The 22456-nt window shown below is 46.3% G+C and overlaps 1 protein-coding gene across 2 annotated transcripts in view; it reads right to left on the bottom strand.

The window, feature by feature from the left end:
- The window catches only part of NEURL1B (neuralized E3 ubiquitin protein ligase 1B), a 136341-nt gene that overhangs the window by 20543 nt on the left and 93342 nt on the right, over positions 1–22456 (bottom strand). The window contains exon 1 of one of the 2 annotated variants that reach the window (XM_030504473.1): positions 14460–14584. The exons of the other annotated variant lie outside the window; for it this stretch is intronic. Coding sequence (XP_030360333.1) covers positions 14460–14490 — 31 coding nt within the window. The 5' untranslated portion in view covers positions 14491–14584. Of the gene's footprint in view, positions 1–14459; positions 14585–22456 lie in introns of those variants that run through there. 2 annotated transcript variants of the gene reach the window in all.

Raw genomic sequence — 22456 nt, 5'->3', positions numbered from 1 at the left:
AAAACACAATCATACCATTACTGGACGCACAATGACCTCAGCCCCTTCTTAATCTCAAATGTCTTCAATTATTTCAACACAAAAAGGATTTGAGCAAGAGAGGTTTATTTTTAAGCCTCTGTGTCAATCTTCTTAACACTAGTGGGATTTGATCCCAGCACACCTATGTCAACACCAACATTTTTCTCCCTTTACTCTCCCTTTGTGATACCACAGCCAAGAGATGATAAAGGCAGGTGAACCGAAGAAATTTGGAGATGAGAGACAATTCCTTGCATTGTTGAAGATAAATGCCTGCTTTTTTTGGCCAGAAAAAGGCCAAAGCCTTTTTTTACTCCCTCCTTCAGAGGAAAGAATTGCTCCCAAGAGATGGGGAGAATGCAGGAATTACACAGCAAACAAACAGCACTGCAGCCTCAACAGTGATCGCCCATGGACGGCTCCCTGCAAGGAGAGGTCCAAGCAATATAAAGAACTGTTTTCCACCATGTTTTCCCACCTTTTAAGGTGAAGCTTGGACCATTGTTCAACAGAGCACACTTGGTCGATATCTTTCAAACAGTTTACTGCAGAGCTGCGAGCTGTTTTATTTTTATAGCTATGTTATATATTTGTTTTTCTTTCCTCATAGATCATTTACACCTATAAACCCCCACTGTATGGTCAAACAGCACACTCCTTGGTAACTACAGAATTGGAAATTTCAGAAATCCTACATGAAATTATATAAACAGCTGTCTAAAACCTCCCATTTCCACCCAGATGGCTCTTGTTTCAGGTAACTGAATCAAATTTTAATTCAGAGTCACTCACTAGCCTTGTTTGGATTTACTTGGAAAAACACACCTATAAATCACATATGAAAAACTGTGGAGAGAATTTGTTTCTCTCGGGGTGGTTCTTTTGGTTCTTTCTTTTTGGTAGAACAAAATTTTATTACCAGACAAAAAATATACAATTAGATGTTGACAGCTTAGAGCCTCTGGTGGTTCTGGCCACAATAAAACACAGGCAGCAGCACAACTACACGCTGTCGCTCTGCTTCTTCAAAATAGATGGCACTGAGTGGCTCCCATGCTGCATGCGCCACTCACATCATCTCCCAGGAACTTCTGAGCTGGAAATATGATGGAAAATGAATGCCAAATGTACAGAAAGCCTGAAGTCATCAAAATGGATCCACAAAGGGGCTTTCCCCTGGTCCCAAATCCACCAGACACTGGGCACTATGAGGGCCACTGCTCATAGAGCGCCTTCTTGAAATACCAAATGTGAGCAGTCACTTCAAGAGCTGCAGGAAAGCCCTCTCCTAAGCAACTTATTCATTGTAGTGATCTGCTCATGGTGGGGGACGATTGGCTTCCCCAAAACCTCCCTGCATCCCACGAAAAGGCATGTTCCCCCCATGCAGACATGCTCCCGTCCATCCAGCCCCTCATCCGCCAGCACATCGAGGAATTGGCTTCAGTTGAAACCCAATGCACTCAAACTGTCTAAAAATAACACTGAAAATCATCTGAATGGCAGTGGCCAATGTCCACCCTGGCACAGCTCCATCGGCTCAGGTCTGTGGAGGACTTCCAGCACTCACATGCTGCGTGTGCTGCAGCAAGGTGTGCATGCACTTCAATACATGTCTGAGGTTTTCTGGATGGACAGGTAGACCAGAGCATCCCCCAAAGACAAACTCATCACCCTTTGCTGGTGAAACCAGCCTGTTGCTTGCAAGAGCTGCTTATGGCAGATACTAGGAGGGAAAAGGGTTGGGAAGCACCATAGCCTGTCCTCAGCATGACCCTGGAATATACACCATGCCCCAAACACCTGCCCCAATGTAGCTCTCTTTACCCCTCCCCTTTCCTATGCTTTTGTACATGCGAAGATAAGCTCAAAACCACTGGTTGCCACTAAGAAAGCCCCTTCATTAGCACCACAGTGGGGTTTTTTCAGACAGAGCCACGGGACATGGAACCAGCAAACCTGCCCATCAACAGCCCCAGGGCAGAGCACATCCCTGCCTGACCACAGCAAATTCAGGGATGCTTTCCAGCTCAGCTTCCTATGCACACAGAGCTCTGTGAGACAGCCACATGTCCTCCTCTGCCCCTTTAGGTTTTTCTAGGCCACCCTGGTCAAGTAAGATCAATAACAAAAATGTTTCATGATGTTGCTAAACCACCAGGAGCCCTCGCCTGCTCACAAGCAGTGCCATATGGTCGTGTATTAATGGCATATAAAAGCTCTCTGACTGCATGGCTTCCTTTGCATGGAGAACACAAGATGCTGCAAAACAGCATCCTATTAGCTTAAGGTGGTGCTTAATAAGGAGGACCTGCTGGTGGGGCAATACTAGCAGACCCAGACAAGTCATGAACCTCTCCAAGCCAGAGAGGTAGTACCGGGAGCCTCCCCTGGCACAGGAAGAGTATTCCTTGAGTATTGAACAAGCCATAGTCCTGTGCCTGAAGGCCTTGCCCTTTGCTCCCATCTTTCCCACCTGCCTTGCAGTGATGCCTCATTTCTCATAGCAGTAACCACTAAATTTGATTTATTTGATTTTTTTCTGCAGCTCCCCACCCCGTGACAGCAGGGCAGGCCTACAACGTTTTGGATGGCGAGGTTTCTTCCTTCTCTTTGTTGGACCTACATGTCCACATTGGGCAAAGCCCCGGTGCAGCGTGTGCACCCAGGGTTGCATGGGAATACCAGAAGGATGGAGCTCACCTGCAATGTTTGCCCCAATCGTTCCCCTCTACCGCAGTCCTGCCGTTGCTTCCCATCATGGATCCCAGGCAGTGCTGTGTCTACACTCCAAACTGCCCCTCTGCCCTCTGCCATCAACCATGCCTTCCCCAAACACCTCCTTGGGAAAACAGTCACTTCCCTGGAGAAAAAACATTTCAGGTCCCAAACCTCACAACCCTCCAAGGCAACACTGGCAAGCTATCACTCCCTTCAGCTACTCCTTCATTGCCACAGAGAGAGACAAGTCACAACCAGTGCTCCCAGCACCACTGTTAGCCCTGGGGAAAAAGATTACGAAAAAGACAGGGAGAGTTTTGGAAGAGAATTGACTTGGGAGGACAGAGACCTGAGGTGATAAGTCTGTGGTGATGAATGACATCTGAAGATGCGCAACAAAGTGATGCCCTGGCTCAGTACAGGCATATAGGCACTGAAAGGGAAAATACAGGAATATAGGCACAGAAAGGCTCTCAGCACTGACCTACCTAACATTTCTGCCCATTGCCTTTAGCCCACCAGAAAGCACGAAACAATGACTGCTCATGCAGGGTTGGGTTCAAGAGGCAGGGAACAAATTAGGGAGGGGGCAAATATGGTCAAGATCCAAAAGCACACAAGGAAAGCTTCTCCATCCTTCTGGAACTGTCTCATGAGGCTGCACCGTTAATCTCATCTCAAAGGAAAATCTGAGTAACTAGTTTAGGGCTGCTTGACGTGGTTTGGTGATTGATTCCACTGGCGTGCCCATAGATTTCAGTATTTACAGGAGGGCAGTTTTTTCGCATGGGTGTATAAACATTTGCTAAATAGGAATGCATACAAAAAGATGGTTTGAAAATAGTTTGTTTTAAAATGGGAAGCGGTTTTGACCTCTCTGGGAGGAATGTACCTCTGCCCTCTGCTTGGAGATGGTCAGCTGAATGCTTGAAGAGGGTTGGAGAAACAGTAAACATGTTCAGGGAGCTGGGAAGCAAAGCTTTTATTTTTGTTTTGCTTCTAAAACTAGATTTTAATATTTCTAAGAGGAAGAGACATTTCAAAAGAAACACGACCCCTCAAAACTCAATTTTGAAAAGGGGCTAATTTTTTACCGAAATAAATTTTAAAGGAGAAAAATGCAAGCACTTCCATTAAGTCATAAACCCTGGCTGTTCCACATGGGGATGGCATTTCAGGAGGAAAGGGCTTCACAAAGCATTTCAGTAACTAATCCTCAATGTCCTCATGAGGCAGATGAGCAGAGCTGGGAACTCCAAACCATGGGGGACTCCAACCTCCAGCTCCCTACCCTGGCACCCACAGAAGGGAAATAATCTGCACTGCTATCAGGTAGCACTGGAAACCATCACATTGCTTGTTTGAGGGAGGAAAGGACTGTTTTAACCAATTCATTAATTATGAATATTAAACAAATCAAGTTTTGAAGTTTAGTTCCTAACGACTCAAACTTCCGCTATTGTTCTGCTCAGTACAATCAGACTCTGCAGACAGCATCTGTCAATCTGATTATTATCTAGTGAAATGAGGGAGAAAAGAATTTGTTCTCTCTCACCTGCAAAAAGCTATGTGTGCCTTGTAATTATTTGCCTTGATAAATTTAATTTGTTTGAGTTTTGTCTTCTAGATTTGGCTGGTCAACTTAAACTATAAAGATTATTCATGGAAAAGCAAGCACAGTTGGTTACTAGGATACAAAAAATCACTTAGTACGTTCCTCCAATGAATAATCCCAGCAGAACACACACAAATTCAATAAATTATAAATTTCTCTTTCTTACATAAACACTGGGGTTGCAGAGGCAGTTCTTGGAACCCCTTAAAACAAATTAATATCTTAATTACTATGCAATAGCAAAACAAACAGAGGGGATAGCTGAGCCTTGCAGGTGAGCTGCATCCTTTGTCTAGACATGAAAGCTATTTTGGAAGAAGGCAGGGTGCAAACGGACAGCAGATTCATTATTGCCAGTATCTATGTGCAGACACTGGTATTTGGCACGCTCACATGCCTTTTCAAAGCGGATAACGTCAGCAGTAGAATAAGCTTATTTGGAAGGAGACATTCTTATTTCAGAAAAAAACCTCTTTTCCTGCACAATTCCACATATACCAAAGGTCTCACATAAAAGCACTTGTTGCCAGATCTCTGAACCTACAAGGTGAAGTGAGAGCTTTCCTGTATTGGGTGGTGGCTGCCAAGCCGGTCATACAAGGCACATCACAATTGATGCAGCTGATGGGCAAAACAAACTGCAATCAGACCGAGTCTGCCCCGAGTCACTCAGGCATTTTTGGAAACAAAACTCAGACTCAAAAGATTGATTTTTTTGATACTTAACAGCATTTGGTCTTTTTGTGTGAGCGCCTGTGGTTATATCTTGCTTTGTCTTTTCCTAGCCCTCGTAATATCCCCAAATAACAGCAATCCCCAGGCATGACTCTGTACAGATTGCTGTTCAAGGCTGTGGTATTTAAAGACACACTATAGGGTCTGTTGGCTAAGATCAGATTTTATAAACTTTAACCGAGATGGGTTTCCTTGAAATTCTGACTTGTGAAGCATCTGTCCTTCTCACCCTCTCCCTTTGATCACATCAGCAGCACAAGCAGTGCTGTTCTGCTGCTGGCAAATCACCCAGTAATTGCTATTTAAGACTCACAAATCAGATGCCAGCGAGAAGATCTGCCTCATACTCTTCAGAGGACATCTCCTTTCCAGGAGAGATCAACCAAAATGCTTGGCATACTGAAATATCTGCAAGCCTTCTTCCACGCAAGTGTAGGGAAGCTCTGCTGGCATCAAGCTTTCCCTCCCTGCACACACAGTTTCAGTGTTCAACTTTCATTTATTTGCCAGCCCTCCCTGCCAACAAGGCTCTCGTGCAGACCCCATACTGTGTCCCCCTGTCCTCGCAGGCTCATCCCTAGCCCGTCCTGCACAGGGCTGTGTTCACCAGCCAGCCATGGAGTCATAAGAGGCACAGTGCTCCAGAGCAAATCCAACACTGATCGTCAGATAAAAGTCGAGCTACTTAAACACTATTTCCATTGTGTAGTTTGTCCCCATGAACCATCATACGAAAGTTATCTCTGTTTTATAAGCCAGCACAATGGCCACCACACAGTTTACGAACCAATGCTCTTTATCACTAAGAGTGAAGTAACACCAGTTAGTAAATGATTTCATTCTTAGAAACCCTCTCACTTTACAGGACAAAGTAATCAACAGTTTTTGATGGTGTCCTGATGAAAGGATCACCAGAGAACAGCACCTTAAAGAGGTGTTTCTTGGGGGCACACCTCTTTGGCAGGAGCCTGAAGGGATTATCTGGCCCACCTTTCCGCTCTGATGGAACTAGCCCTACTAATGCCATTCCTAGCTGATGAATAACAAATTTGTTCTTTAAGACCTCCTTTAATACAGTTATTCCAATTTACTGTACTCCACCAATGCTTTGCATTGGTGTTAACCTCCCAGCTGCCTTCTGGAGATGAAAAGCATATGCCCAGAGGTCCTGGTCCTGTCTCCTCTCCAAAAAATCTGTAGTTCACTGCAGCCTCTTAGCTGCTCCTCTCAAAAGCAATTTTGGGCACCATCAGGACACTAGACCAGACAGACCTCAAGCACCAAGTGTTTTGTTACCAAAACAAAAGCTCTATCCAACCATGTCAAATTCAAGACCCCAAGAAATAGCAATTTCCCCTCATTAGGAATTATGCTTTCACCCTTAGCATCACACCAAGGAGATAACATTTGAACTCCACTCCATAAATTACAGAACACGCTAAGCTGAGAAGCTGGTGTCCCAGTGAGACAAAACAGATAACGGGCTGAGAAAAGCTGTTGCTACAGTGTTAGTTATCACTGAGGAAAGAGAGATAAACCTGAATTAAATTATTTCATTTCTGCTGCCAAATGGGATATTCTATCTTTTATCTTTGGCTTGTCAAGGCAGGGCTTGGCAGATTTAACATTTGAGTTATAGAGAAGGGCAAAAATCAAACAACTTTTTTCCCTGGCATTCAGAAACCTGATGGAAAACTTTTCACTCAAGGAAATTTATTCTTGACTGATTGTCTTCCCTGTGTTGCTACAAAGGCAATGAAAAGCAGAACTTTGCTTTTATATCGCCTATTTATTTCTCCCACAGAGCCATAAGACATTATGCCATCAGGAGTGCAATCACAAGAAACCTGGAGTCACAGACAAATGAATGGTTAAAATAGAATTCCTAAAGTACAAAAGCTTCATTATTATGTAAATAGCCACAATGAAACAAGAAAACTGAGAAAACAAAACCTGTTATATGCGACTATCTAGCCGCAACTCTACAAACACAACTCCATCCATTTTTCTCCCTTCAAAGCATCAGTAGCTCTTAAAAAAAAATCCTAAATGTGATTTCCCTGCTGCACTGAAAAGCTTTGAAATGCAGTTAATTTTTTTTTTCTTTAAAGAATTTTCCTGTGTAATTCCAGCAGCAAGCAAGAAGTAATTTCTTATATTCTGATTTGGTTTCTTTACACCAGTCCTGTTGGTGAAAGGAAAAAATGATATGGTTTTGCTGGAGCAGGGGAGGGGACGTAGTCTGATCCTCTCAGAAGGAGATCTCTGAGCTGCTCCACTGCCAGAGGTGTCAAAGAACCGAGAGAGAAAATCCTCCTGGGTGGAAAGCAAGCCCTGCTTACACGGCGCAGAGGAAGGTATCCTCCCTGGACACAGGGGAGAACAAATTAACAAGCAAGAAATCACTTTCCCTTCCCTCACGCCTTCCCGAAGCCCTGCTTCAACTGTTCAGACACGAGGAATTTAATGTTCCAGCACTCAGTAACTGCAACAATAGGGCATCCAGGTCTGAAGGGAAAAGCTGGCACAGGTATGCTGAGATAAACCTTTCAACCAGACGTCTCGGTGCCAACGATTCATGCTTTTTAACATATAGAAGTTTAAAAAAAAAAATACAGCCATCATCAAGATATTGAACAATCCAGACTAAAAAGCATCTCCTTCCCACCAACCATATCCTCCCATGGGCACACATCTTAGATAAGAGACTGTCAGGAAGGGACTGCCCCAGCTGATGCCTTTGGGCAGTCCTGCTGTATTTGCAGCATGCAAAGAGGTGGGATGGGGAGGTTTTCAGAGAAGTGGTAAGATCTCGCAATCAAAGGGCACTGGGGCCATCAGATAGACATATGGACCACTGATGCAGGGTCAGACCCCTCCAGGACACAGAAGATTAGTGACGCCAAGAGTAAGGGTGGAGAAGCTGCCTAAATGAGAAGACAGAACAAAGTGTGGAAATGTTCCTACAGCAAAACTTCCTCCAGCTGCCGCAGACAGAAAAGCCTCCCCAAGATGTGACACGGAGCCAGGTCCCTTTGGGCTCCAACCTCTTTCTGTGCTTGTTGGTAAGGGAGCACACATCTGCCCTCTGGGTAAAGGCTGGAGAATGGTTTGCTGGCCAACCTGTATTTTGATGCCAGGAAGACCAAATGAGTGTGTGGCCAAGCAACTCATTAGGAGCAGGGAAGGTGCACGTCGTGAGTCAGCTGTGTGGTATGGATGCCATGGCACGAAGCAGCAGCAGGCGCTGGATGCCAAACTGCTCCAGGCACAAGAAAGGAGACAAAGGAGATAAGACAGATGGAAATACAAAGAGAAGAGATGGAGGAGATTGCACACACCTTCCCCATAAGGAAACTCAGACAGCATCTGACACGTGTTTCAGGGGATCACACCTGGCCTGATCACATCTGCAGCTCATGAAGCCACTCCAGCAAGCACGCCCCTGCGCCTGGGTTCTCACTAGCTCTACCCCTGCTTGGTTGAGCAGATTTGCTTCCCTGCTTCTCTCCTGAACCCACCACATCCATCACGGTGACACACACACTCCACCTTAGGAAAGCCTGCTCTTATTTTAGCTACCAACCCGCACAGATAGGCTCTGCAAACAGTGGGATGCCGATGAGAAAGAAAATGTTTCTTCTCAAGGCAAACTGTGCAGGCAGGACACTGACCGTCCAAAAGGGCAAATCCAAAACTCAGCGAGCTCAAATGCTAAATCCACTGGAGCTAACAAGGACCAAGGTGCTTATCTGCATTCCTAATTAAAAAGCCACTGAACATGATATGCAAGAAGGATCCCTACTAGCATGCCATAAGCTTCAAGGTGACTCATCCTTTTCATGTCAAGTAAACACTAATGCCCGCACATTCAAACTTGACTGCCTAAAGTTAAACACCTTAAACACACTCAAGCACCTCCATAGGTTGTCATATTACAATGTTCCGGGAAGCAGCAACTTCCTTTGCCGGCGGTGAGGGCTCTCTAAGCGTTTTGCCTACACACACAGACTTAGGGGTGTGATTTTAAGCATCCACAGTAGGGTCAGATGGTGACACACAGATCCTTCTAACCTGCGGCAATTATCTAGTGAAATAAAAAGGGAAAAGTGATGTTTGTCAGATATCCTACCTCTTAGTAAAGCAATTCCCCTCTAGAACGTAAATAAAATAGAAGAGAGGGCACATGCCCAGCACTATCCAGCATAAGAGTGGAGAGCAACAAAAAGCTCTTGCTTTAATGACACACTTGGCAATGCGCTGTGTATGTCTCAGGGGGCATGACACACAGATCCACTTAGCACTGTCTTGATAGGTGATGCCTTCCTGAATTCAAGTGCAGTTGTTTCTCCAGTCTCAACAGCCGAGATGCCAATGGTAACGCTGAATTAATCATGCCAGTTGGCTGCAGCACAGATTTGGGTATGTGCTGTGCAAGGCTGGTTAAAGATAGTTCTCAGTATACGATCAACCTGTTCCAGCTCTAAATCACAGTGAAGGCTGAGCAGCTTCACAAGGTTTCCTTTTGAAGAGTGGAAAAGCAGAAAGCTACAAAAGAAGCAGTGAATTAATCTATTTTTGCACCTCTATGACCTTCCTCCTGGAGATGCTTCATGCCTGCATGTTAATTAATTAACTCTCGTATACCCGTGTGAGCCAAACATTGTTTGCTACCTCCCTTACATGCAAAACAAGACTAGGATAAAGCCACTTGCTCAAAGGTCACACAGGAAGTCAGAAGCAAAACCAATGACAGGCTCTACCAACCTCAACTCCCAGCCTAAAAAAGGCAGAAAACCAGGCAACATAAGGCTGTTATTAAGGCAGAATTAACACCTGTAATCAGTGTTCATCAGAGTTGAGCCAAACCCAAACCAAAAACTGGTCTGAACAGGTACCCTTTTCACTCAAACCAGAACAACCTGAAGTGTTATTTTGTAGTTTAACTGAAATCAGACTGGAACCAAATCAAACAATTTACTGAACTAATTCCCTACTCACAATACCGAGAACTCCTCCTACAGTGTATCACTAGTAGCTAAAGGGGGAGGAGGGACCAGAGAACAAATCTAATCAAAAATGCTCACTGAAGATGAGATTTTAGCCCCTGGAAAAGGCAGGGAGATCTTTTCCCACTACATGGTCTTTCCTACTCATTTCTTACAAAAGAAGCGTGCATATTATGATAACAGGCATCAGTATTTTAAAAAGGATACACAGAAACATCATAATTTACCCACAAGCTATAAATTCCTGCTGCTCTACTGTAACTGGGACCCTACGACCACCACTGTTTTGCAAAAGACTAGCAGAACCACCATGGGAGCATCAGCCTGGTGAATGTCGAAACTTGGGATTTCTGAGTTGCTGGGAAAGGGTTAATTATTAAAAGCATCTTTCTTACAAATACAAAATAATTTCTTGAAAATAAGAAATTGAAGTCACTTCTGCCAGAACAAGCCCCATTCTCCCTTGTGTTTACCAGACACAAATGCCACTCATACTTGGTATTCCTCGCAGTTGTGAGGAAGGCTGTGGGAGAAGCACTGCAATGAGATCCCAGCCAGATTCCTAAAAGGGAATTTGGCTCCTTTGTTAAATAGCAATGACCCTATTTGGGCCAGGATCAACAACTGGATCCCAACTGGAAAGTCCTTTACTCGTGCTTTGGCCAGTGAGTGCCTCCTGCCCGCCTGTGGCAGCAGCTGTCCATGCTCACCCTGCTGTGGTGCACCACAAGGACACTTGCTGCCTGCCCAACTCTCCTAGATGTTGTTCCACACTTCTTCCTGCACCTTGCAGCTCCATGTAAGGGCATTACCAGGTCAGGAGAATTTTCAGCTCTCCCAGCCTGCCAGTCCTGAAGTCCTGCATCTTCATGGGATGCTTCATGCCCCTATCTGGCTACTAACCCTTTTCTGAGCCCTGTTTGAAGTGTCTGCCAAGGAAAGCAATTAGCATGGAGAAATTAGCACCATCCATGACATCGGGGTGTGGATGCGCACTGCTTGCTGCCTCGCTCACCAGTAAGTTAACTCGAGAGGGCACCACAGATAAGAGCAGCCACAAAGCCCGATGTTGGTATGCAACCCATCCACCACCAACATCCACACGGCCTCCCAGCCCACTCTGCAGGTCAGGACAAGTTCCACCCATCACCTGCAATGCTGCACACCTAGTTTATCACCTGTAGGAGACACAAAAATGGCATGCCTCAATAATAAAGAATTCCCTCTTGCCTAACCACCTGCCTGCAAACCACCTCGAACAATGGGCAGCAGTAAGGGGAGGGAAGCAAGAAACTATTGACATCCAAGCATAAATTCCCACGCTGTACTAGAGATGCAATGGGAGATTCTCCCACTGGAGATGCAGGAAGGGCTGGCACCATGTGGAGCCTGAAGGCGAGGAGGTCCTGCTCACCCCTCTGGGGTCAGGCCAGCCATAGGAGGCACCCGTCCTGCTGGAGGAATGTGTCGTGTATCATTTAGCTGTCATCTAGACAAGAGCAATTTCCACCACCACCTCAGGACCGTTGTTAAGCGTATCTGACACATCTCAGCTCTTTTCCATTCAAATGCCTCCTCAACCGGTTCAAATATAGAAGCTGCCTTTCATTAGCCCTAGCCTATTACTCATTTCAATACCACTCTGGTTAGAAACCTTGCTGTTAATTTGACAAAACCTTCATCCATTGTGTGTTAACCATTGGATTCTTGGCAAACACAAGTTTCCCAAGCTCCCGATACAAATTTCTCCAGCACCAATAGCATGTGGTCTTGTAACATTACATGGAAATGTGGAGAGAAAGGGTGAGGCTGTGCAAGGATTTAAAGATGCAACAAGCACAGAAAACATATTTGAACAAATTCAGGTATAAAAATGAGTTGCACTGTGTTCAATAGGATTTTAAATTGAATTTCACTATTTGAGAAGAGTATTTCCATTTCTATATAAAACCTGAATTGTGGATCATTTGGCTCTTCCGGAAGCCAAATGATGAAGGTCCCCTCCACATTTTCTCTATATTTGATCAGAATGGAAAGACATTTTCCACCTTGAGCTGTTCCTGGTGAAAGAAACAACAGAAGGGAAACAGCATCTGTAGGCTTCTCTAGTTAACCGATTTAATGCAACAAGTAGGCAAATTTTAGTTTGGGGGTGTTCTGTTTGTTTGGGGATTTAATGAATTACTTCAGCCCATGGGACAGGGAAGAGCAATTCCACTATTAGTTAAAATGAAAGTGCATTGCTCAGTCTGCCAGGGTGAAGAAAGAGGTGCCTTTTGGACAAAGTAGAAGACTTTATCTGACCAATTATCTTTGAGCAATTCTAAACAGGTAATGCATTTATAAATAGGATTTCATCCAACAATTCAGTCTTCCGGGAAAACTTTATCATTTTCAAAAGGACTGTTCCAAGAACAGTTCTAAACCTATAATGTCATTTGGAAAATGAAAGACAAACAATGGATCCGATTGATCCGATTACAGCAATAAGAAGAATTGCTGAATTGTGGCCAACCCGACAAAATACATTTATAAACTTCCAGTTTGCAACCATTCAAAAATCTCTTCTGCAGCCACAGGTTAGCAGCTTCTTTTGACTGTCATTACCCTGTAAAAACTGAACACAGCTAAATCTGAGGGAAAAGACACATTTTCAGCATCTTAAAGCACATTAGCAAATGGTGTTGAAGTGTCCTGCATGGTTTTGCCCTGCGCAAGCTGACAAATATTTGTGCATGGACTATCCCCAGCAGAGCAATCCTTGGAGACGGTCTCTACCTGGCAGGACAGGATGGGGATTTTCTAAGCCACCAGAACAATGTTTGAGCTGGGAGGTCTACATAAAGCAAGGCTTCAGTTTTTTCCATCAAACTTTCCCCCTTTCCTAACAACTTCCCTTGAAAGCACCACGAGGAACTCTTTAATCACAGAACTGCAGTGCAACTGATGTCATCCCTTTTTTTAAATTCATGTGTGTAAGGCTGTGCATGTGAAGGCTGCTCAGGAGAGACTGTTCTAGCAAGAGGCAGAATGGCTGATACAACTCTCAGCCTTCTGGAACAGAGCTCACAGCTAGATCCCACATCCCAGCAGGCACAGAGATTTTTCCTTTGGGAAGTTCTAGCCTTACCAAAGTAACCTGTTCTGACCCAAGGATATTGCCATGGCGCTCTCAGATCTGTTTCATGTGCCCCTTGATGTTGCCTCCAGCTGAAAAGCCAACCCACAAAATGAATTTTCTTCAAGGTCATGCACTCCTTACAATGCCTTTATTTGCCAGTTGGTGAAGTATTTAAGAAAATTAAAACTTCCTTATTGTGAAAGGAGCTAATTTCCCTTTTAAATGTAATAGAGAATGAGAGGAGATGCAGCTAGAAATCTAATCACAGGCTCATAGCTAAACCACAAGCCTGGCAGCTTTCTTTCATGCCTTGAAGGTCCCAAGCACTCTCTCTTTGCAAAGACCATATATATGGCACATCCAAATGCAAATCTATTCCTCTCTTTATTTCTATATTCAGCTCCCTGGCTGATTACAGGGAGGCATGTGTGTGTGTTCAATAGGTCCTCCTGCTTCTTTAAATAAGTTTAATAATACCCTTTTTATTTATGTGAACCCAAAGTACAAAGGATGCAATGCAGGAGCTCTGCAAGAGCAGAAAAGAAAAGCAAACTAGCTGAAGATACAGACTGGCAAGGGCTCAGTAATTCAATACTGTTGATTCTATAGAGACCAACTGCTTTCATTATGCATCGATTCTCTGAGGAGGAAAAAGCCTCACAACTATGAACTTGAAAAGGAAAAGAATCTGTGCATCTCCTGTGTAAGGGCAGAATTCACTAAAAAGGCAGTTTAAAGCAAGGGCGGTCTACCAAACATTTCAGACCCGCTTTCAGTTTTCTTTTGGAGATTCTGATCAACCAACGTGTCTCCATATTAAAAAGTCGCTTTAAAAAGGGAAAACAAAAAAAAAAAAAAAGAAAAAAAAGGGGGGGAAATGCAAAGAAATCCCGTAAAAGGATCCGACCGAAAGGCTGGGGGATCTCTGCTCCAGCTGCAAGAACAGCTCCGCTTCGCCCGCTTTTGTGGCTCTCACATGGGCAAAGCTGTGCCCCGCCACTTCGGCATCACCGCCCCGGTGCCCGCCGCAGCGGGGACCATTGCAAACAATCACAGTTCACAACGCTGTCAAACACTCGGCTTGTCCCGAGCCGCTCCGCAGGGGCGCGGGGCTCGGACCCGGGGCCGGCACAGACACCCCTCCCCGGTCGCTGCCTCCGGCTCGCCCCGGCCTCTCCCGGGACGGGAGGCACCCCTGCCCCGCAGAGCCCCGCAGCCCCCCGCGCCCCGCCGGTACCTGCCAGGGTCTTGTGCACCGTGTTGCCCATCGCTCCGCTCGGCGGCGCGGCGGAGCCCGGGGCGCTCCGAGAGCCATGGACAGCGCCCGCCTCCCGCCTCCCCGCTCCGCTCCGCGCCCCGCCGCGCCGCACCGCCCCCCGCTCCGCCCCGCACTGCCCGCGGCCCCGCCCCGGCGGAGCCAGCCCCCCACCCCCCCCCCCACCCCCCACCCCGGGTGCCTCTCCGGGACGCCTGGGGCTGCGGGTCCGCCGAGCCCGCCCCGGCCCCGCCGCGCTCCGCCCTGCGCGGGGTGTAACGGGGGTGAGGAGATACGGGGATAGCCGGCTGGGAGCGGGGTGGGAGCCGGCAGCCGGGGCTCCGGGTAAAGACGGGCACGGCTCTTTCCAAGAGGGTCCATCGGCCCCAGGAAACCACCTTTTGCTTCTTTCTCTTACAGAAAAACATCTTTCTCTCTTAGGAAAGAAATAAATGGTTCGGAGAGCGGGAGGGCAGATCTGGCAGTGCCAGCTTTATCCTCAGAACAGACTTTTCCATCGGCAAAGCCTTCCCAAAGGGCACAAGCTGCATTGGGAAACACTGGGAGTCGATATACCCAAGGCTCTTTTCCCCTCAATGCCAATTACTTACAGGATGACCTTGGATAAGCCACTTTGCATCTCAGTGACACAGCTTCCCCGCCTGGGAATTGAGGGTGTTAGCAGGAGTGTTGTGTTGGCAAATTCGTTATTAGTTTGAAGCATACCAATACCATGGAGACGAAGGACACCTCAGCTGACAGCCCCAAGCGCAGCATTGACAAGATTTGCCTCACAATTTCTCTGTCTTCTCATCTCAGATGTAAAAGCATGTTTATAGCCTCATTAGAGAAGAGGAAGGGCTTCCTTCTTCAAGGTCATGCTTGTGCAGTTGAGGGGTGATGCTGCTGAGCCTCTTCTCTGAGGCAGTTTTCGTAGTTTTAAGAATGGAGACATGGGAGCATCAGAGCTACAAAACATGTCACAACCAACGCACTGGGCTGATGTGACAGTGCATAGTGCTTGGGAAAAACCACCATGTCCCTTAGCAGAAGTCACATCTGTGAACTATCCTGACACACAAGAAGTGGAAAGAGGGTGAGAGCCAAGGGCCAGCAGCTCAATGGTCTGGCAGAGCCCGGGCTCAGATTTATTGTAGGGAAGTTAAAATAACAAGCCTTTAATCCCTGGATCATGTGGAACAGGTCAAGTATGGCTCAGGAGATGAGAGGGGACAGAAAAACCTAATTTCCACTATCTTTTGCTATCACATGGATTTGTTAAAAATGGGATTATTGAATGAGACACCAGCAGCTGTTCTTAAAAGCGCCTGCACCCATCTGCTGTCTTCTTAGGTTAGCGTATATCTCCCACTGTCTTCGGTGCCCTGAGCTGTAAACCATGTGCAGGAGCTGTCAGAGGGCAGGAGCAGTGTGCTTGAAGCACAGCACTCCCCTTCAGGGAGAAGGGGAGGGGAGCACTGTCATCCTATTTACACAGAGGGGAAAGCCCTTGTTTCACTAGACAGCGGGGAATGGGAGGCTTTGGCTAATCCCAGCTGGTTTCCCTCAGCAGGGAGTGGTAGTTGTTATTTTAGGGCTTCAATGAGCCTTAAAAAGCCAGAGGCAGCAGAGGGGTTCTCCACAGCTGGCTCTCTGCGGCTGCCTGGGGGCTGCTGGGGCAGCTCATGTGCGTGCCAAGCATGGACTACGTGCCACCTCCCCGGGGTGCCCGGGGCATGCACCATGTCCCTCCTTCCACACCCTCACCACACCAGCCCAGAGATGGTCACTGCCTGTCCCAAGGGTGTTTCAGCCCTTCCTCCTCCCCAAAAATGAGGTAAAAATAGAAGACAATAAAATGGAAATGCACATCCTTAGGACATGGAGGCAGGAATGCAATCAATGCTCCTACTTCTTGGCATTGTAAAAATGTAGAGTTTTGTTAAAATAGCCCACTTCACACAATGCAAAACAATAAGCATGATAAATAGTTCAGCAAGGATGACTTCACCCTCTCCAGGAACCACACTCAGAAAAGTACAAGAGAACCAGAACCCAAGACTGAAAGGCAATGCAAAGTCATTGCTCAGCCTGGAGACATGCAGAAAGGAAACCAACTGTCCCAACCATGGAACCACAAGTGAAAGTTCATTAGCATTTTAAAACTCTTTCCACTCCAGCAAGTTTTGATAACTATTGATAACACACTTCAGTAATTTCTCCTGCATGCCTGACAGATGGCTACTCCCATTAAGAAACCCCCTTCCCTCTCTCACCCTCTTTTTGATCAAGGGACGAGGTGACCTGCTGCACGTGTCATTTGCTTTGGTATCTGCATTCTCCGTAGATATAAAATAGTAATAACACCTAAGCTCCTTCCTGGTATTTTTTATTACTAGATCTTAAACCACTTTGCAGACAAGGTGAGTGACATTATCCGTATTTTATGAGTGATTAAACCAAGGCACAAGGAACCCAGGAGACGCCTACAAGGTCACCCTGTCAGCCATCACCAGACCGGGGAGCAGAGCAGCCACAAAACACTTACTGTGTTGGATCCAACTTGCAGGACTGGACACTTTTAACTGCACAAACTGTACTGCTGCTTCTTCCTCTGCATTTTCTATTTCCCTCAACAACAAATTCATCTTTGTGGGATCAATGGAGTGCGATCAGGGTAATACCATGCAAGGGAAAAAGTCCCTGGAAAGCATTCTGTGTTACATTGATGTCAGACATCTGCTTCCCAGCTCACTTTAATCACCTCTAAATCTTACTGTGAGTGGATGTGTACCCAGGCCTTTAAAATATGGGACAAAAAGAGAGAGATAAATTTCCTTCTGAATCAAAAATGTGAATTCCACCTGAGGTTTGTCACAGACAGGGACATGATGCAAACCCTCCTATAACCATGCACCCAGGCCAGACCTCTTACAAGAGGGTATGGGCTGTACTGGCTGTTAGCAGTCACATAAACACACTCATCTAAATGTAATGCTGCAGAGACACAAATAGCTTACAAAGAACAGCTAAATTTCCACTGTTTGATACCAGTCTGAGGTGTAACTCTTCTTATGGTACCAAATTGGTTGCATTGTCTTTGTAAATCCCTTGGGGGCTTGAGTTTTGGGTGATGAAAGGCGTTATGAGATGTAAGGTATCCTTGTTAGCAGCTGCCACTCTTGTCTGTCTAACAGATGGTGGTAAATAATGACAGACTCATCTCTTTCAGCAACAATGAGATAAAACACTGGAATATCTGCCTGTCCTTTCCCTTCAGGGCAGCAAACCCTTCTGTTCTTGAGCAGAGCAATCTCCTCTGATCCCCAACTACAGCTGCCCCATTGGGTGCACCTTCCCCTGCCCGCAGAGCAGGGCTGCAGTCACCCCTGTCGCTGGCTTCCTCCCAGCAAGCACCAGTTTTATCCTCCACTCTCAAACTGGCCAGTTCTGTCTTGTTCACTGCTGAGCTCCACTGAGAACCTGTGGACCTGCCTGAATCTATCTTTTACCAAAGACCAGATTGCTGCCTGCAGACATTTCCCTCCAGAGCTGTGTATAACCCTGCTCCTCATCCCAGGGCTGTCAGCTCTCACTCCCGTTTCACACCCGTGCACCTTCAGTTCTTCTCTTCTTCGCTCTGAGACTCTGAGTAGATGCTTGAAGCATCCATTTTTCTTTCAGCCCCATCTGTCTGGAGCTCTGAGACTATCCAAACCACTTCGACTTCCATCACATCTCACCTTGAAACCTCTCTTTCCCTCCCATACTTAGCAGGAGCCCCCTGGGAATTCTCAGAGACTGTGAACAAAAGATACCCTGGAAAAATACGTGAGTTGACTGCCCAAGCCTACAACGCTCTTCCAGCATGCAAATAACACCACGTCTAAAAGAATAGTTACTCTGACGTGCAAATCAGTGACATACAATACATCATCTTCGAAAAGTACATATCCAGCATGGATGCACCAAGCAGTATCACGGAAGTAATTCCTTCCTACTGACGCATGCACAACAAAAAGGTCATTTCTGTAGCTGTGGTGAATGGTGTTATGTGCTTCTCCATACAGAAGTCACACTACTGCCAGCACCTTGTGTTTCCTTTCCTCATCCTACTGGCTGAAGCGACTGTCCAGGAGAGAGCAGGTTTGAGTGATAAAATCAAATGTTACTCGTCTCACAACTTCCCAGCCTCCGCACCTCGCCTATGGAAAGAGAGTACTGATAAGCCTCTTTCCTACTTGGAGGGGAGGAAGAGAAAAAAAAGCTGTTCCCTGAATTCCCATAATAGACATTTAAAGAGGTATTTGTTTAGGAGGGATGCATGTACGGAGCGTCCTCCGGCACCGCGCAAAGCCATCCTGCCTCCCACGCCTTCCAACTGCTGAATGCAATTACTTTCCTCCTCTGCTCCCAGCACTAGCACAGGATGCGCCGGGTCTCCACAGGTCACACACAGAAACTGGGTTTTACATTTTTTTTTCCCCTAAGAAATCAAGGGAAGCAGGAGCTTCCAGCACAACAGTAGGAAAATCTTCCAAGTCTCTTCTTGAACTGGCCTTGACTATGCAGCAATTGAAGCTGTTTCCTGATCCGACTTCTTACTGCCTGCTGGAGATTTGGCTTCAGTGAGGCTTATTTACCCAAAGCTGGGGACATTAAAACACATTTTCTGTGAAATAGGGCGGAATGGTGTTGGGCCAGAGGTGACCCATGAGACCTGATGCTGACAGAGAAGTGCAACCCGCAGAGATGGACTGGTCGCATGGTCAAACAAGCCCTGCGCGGCTTCAAAAGCAGCAGCGACCATCTGCACTGACCACAGTTCTATATTCAAAGTGCAGCAAGTGGCTATGACCATCATGCAGTGTATGGAAAAGTCATCCCTAATGAGATGCCAGAGCAGCTCTCAACCAGAGAACATGTGGGCATTCCTGGCAAAAGGGACTCTGCGATAGATTCCTCAGCCACAGGAATTACAGCCTAGGCAGAAAGAGGGAAAGGAAATGGTGAAACCACCATGCAGCAAAACACAGTTCAGTGTCACTTGCACAAGCCACATCCTAAACAGCTTTTGTAACCATAATAACACAGTCCCCAAACAGCAGCAGAGGCAGTCGTGAAGGGCAGAAGCCAGGGTTACAGTGAGGATGATGAGGCTGTGGGAAGGAGCAAGGAGAGGGGAGCCAACAGAGGCAGCAATGGGGAGACTCGGTGAAAGCATCTTTTTCTGGGAAGAGTGTAGTTGGGCTGATTGTTCTGCCATGTTATTAATTGCTTTAGATAAACAGCACTTTTTCTCTAGAGAACCCAAAACCACCAGCTTGGGTCATTCCCCACCCTTTCCACAGGGCACAGGGAGGAGAGGCTTCACAGCCCCAGAGGCACCAGCCCTGCGGGGAGATGCTCCATCTGCAAGTCCCAGACGAATGCCCTTTCCTTCAGCGCGGGCGGAGGGTGGGTTGGGCCATGTAAGGAAGAATTTCCAATTTAGAAACAAACAGAGGCAGTTCCTATTATTGTTAGTGGAACGTCAGCATCTCTGGTCCCGAGCACCACTGTCAACAAACAGGCTCACAAATGCTCCTTCAGCATCAGCCAAAATAAAATCCATGAAAGTATCTATAACTCAGCATTCACTACACACATAACAAGCTCTCCTTTTTCTTTTTAAACCCAGTCTTGTCCATGTAATTTTAACATAAAGGAACTGGTTGTGGGCTGTGTTACCAAATGAGTCATCACTTTATGTGACAGTGTAATATGATTTAGAGAATTCTTGGCACACCAGTATGGATTATGCATTATAATCTCTTAATTTGGACTGTTAGTGCTGTGCAGCAGTGGCTGGAGCAGGAGCGGAAGAGCAGGTTATCTGAATTACAGCCCTAGATCTTCTGCTGCTTTGTGGTGTGACCTTTGCAAATTAGTTACCCTCCTCCTGCCTTACTTTCTTCATCTGCAAAGCAGAAACACGCCTGTGTCTTACAGCAGGGTTAGCTAATGTTCACACAGAAGATCTGAAGAACATTACGTAAGTGCAAATTACTATTTTAATAAGGGAAGAAAAGCAGAAAGACTTTGTTTTGGATGCAACAGGCTGATCTTGGGAAGTACTATCAGAACTACCGGGACACAGTCTCTGGGTGCTGTATATCAGTCACAAGCTAATTGGAGATAATGAATGATTTTCAGAAACATGAGGAATAGGAAGTATTAACAGGAAACCTATAGTTTGCACAGTGGGACTCTTCAGAAAATGGAGCATAATTTCTGATAAACATTGATAAATAAGAACCCCTGGGGAAACCTCTCTCCCATCCTCCAGATACTGCACGGTGATGTAGTCTTGACAAGCAATATTGGCTCTGCAGCCCTGGAAGTGAGATCAGCCATCACTTCCTGATGGGGAAGCCCAGGCAGTGGCAGCTAAAGGAGGACTTGCCACCTGCAGGGGCGGAGGCTGCAGTGGGCAGGTTAGGTAATTAGCAATGAGGATGATGAGCAGCCACCCCCGAGGAAATGGAAGCATGTGTGAATCAGGAGCTGTGGACACTTGTCCACTTCAGCCTGGACTAAAAGTACTGGAGTCCGTTTACCCAGTCCCACTCATCAGAGCAGAAAAGTTTGGGATCAGAGTGTGCTCCGCAGATGCAAACAAACAAACCCAGAGCTTAACATCTGCAACTGTTACTCCTGACCCCCCCAAGCTTTCCATTCCCCCTGCTTTTTGGTAAATATAAAGCAGCCCATATTTAGCAAGGGGTCACTAGGCAGGGACGAAACCAGGTACCACTTTCTAAAGCTATCCTGTTCCCATCAGCTGGCTGCCTTCTGAGTCTATGAAGTCTGGCTTTGTCTGCACCATTCACATAGTCCCTGGTCTGGTCTTAGTAGGAAGCAGTATTTCTACAGGCAAGGAGGATGCATTTTATGAGACACAAATACCACATGAAGAATTTTGGGAGTCTGAGAAGTCCTCTCCAGAGAGAAAAAGAAACCAATCCAGAAAAATGGATCTACATTTGCTGGCAGGGGAGTTTCTTCTGAGCGCTTTGAAAAGCAGCATGGTGCTGCCAAAGCGAATCTGTCAGAATTGGGACGCATCTGGGGTAGATAACTGGCCTTTCCTGGGGCTGGCTGAAGACCAACTTTTTCCTAGTAATGGTCGCTGTGACAGATGAAGCAGGCAGACAGCAATGGTTGGCCTCTGGGAGCTCTTTGGAGAAGGGATGACAAGTGAGAAACACAAACATAGGATGTCTGCCCATGCTGTGAGCTCTCTCACCTGTTACTCATTTCCCCAGACAGGGCAATGACTGAAAGGCCACTTTTAAATGCAGTAGCTGCTAATATTTTACATCTTGGGAGCTCATGGAAAACAAAACAAAACAAAATAAAATCTACATATAATACCCCTAATACCTTCTAAATATGGGGCCAACTTTTTAATGAAATTCTCTTGAAATGAAATAGGAAGAAGGAGCAGAGAGATACTGGATAGTGCAGAAAACTGTCAAGGAAAAAAAACATCTTTCATTTCTTGCTTGACCTTCCTGACCTTTTCACAAATATTGTAGCAAAAGGGAGCTGACCCTTGATGGCTCATAGTTAATTTATAAGCGGGAAGCTCTATGCCCAGAGGATGCTGTGCTGCCGTGCCAGCTACCCAGGCACAGAGCTATTGCCTGATGGGCTGTGGGAGAGCTCTGCATGGGCTGGAGGCAGAGCACAGCCCACCAAAACCTTGCACCTCTGCTCAGCTGGACCTGATGTTCCAGCCACAGGAGACTGCATCAGGCCATCCACCAGCACATCATCTTGGAGGAAAAACGCACACAGGGGCCAGCAAGGCAGATAGAGTATCCACGCAGAAATGAGCAAAGCCTTTTGTTCTGCATGCCTCCTGTGTTTCATTCAGCATAAGTGAGGTGAGAGGTGAGTCAAAGCTCTCATGCTGGATGTGCCTCTCCAAAGGC

Source organism: Strigops habroptila, chromosome 12, assembly GCF_004027225.2.
Source record: "Strigops habroptila isolate Jane chromosome 12, bStrHab1.2.pri, whole genome shotgun sequence".
Taxonomy (NCBI): Eukaryota; Metazoa; Chordata; class Aves; order Psittaciformes; family Psittacidae; genus Strigops; species Strigops habroptila.
Note: the sequence above shows the minus strand (reverse complement) of the source record. Positions and strands in the feature narration are given on the sequence as shown.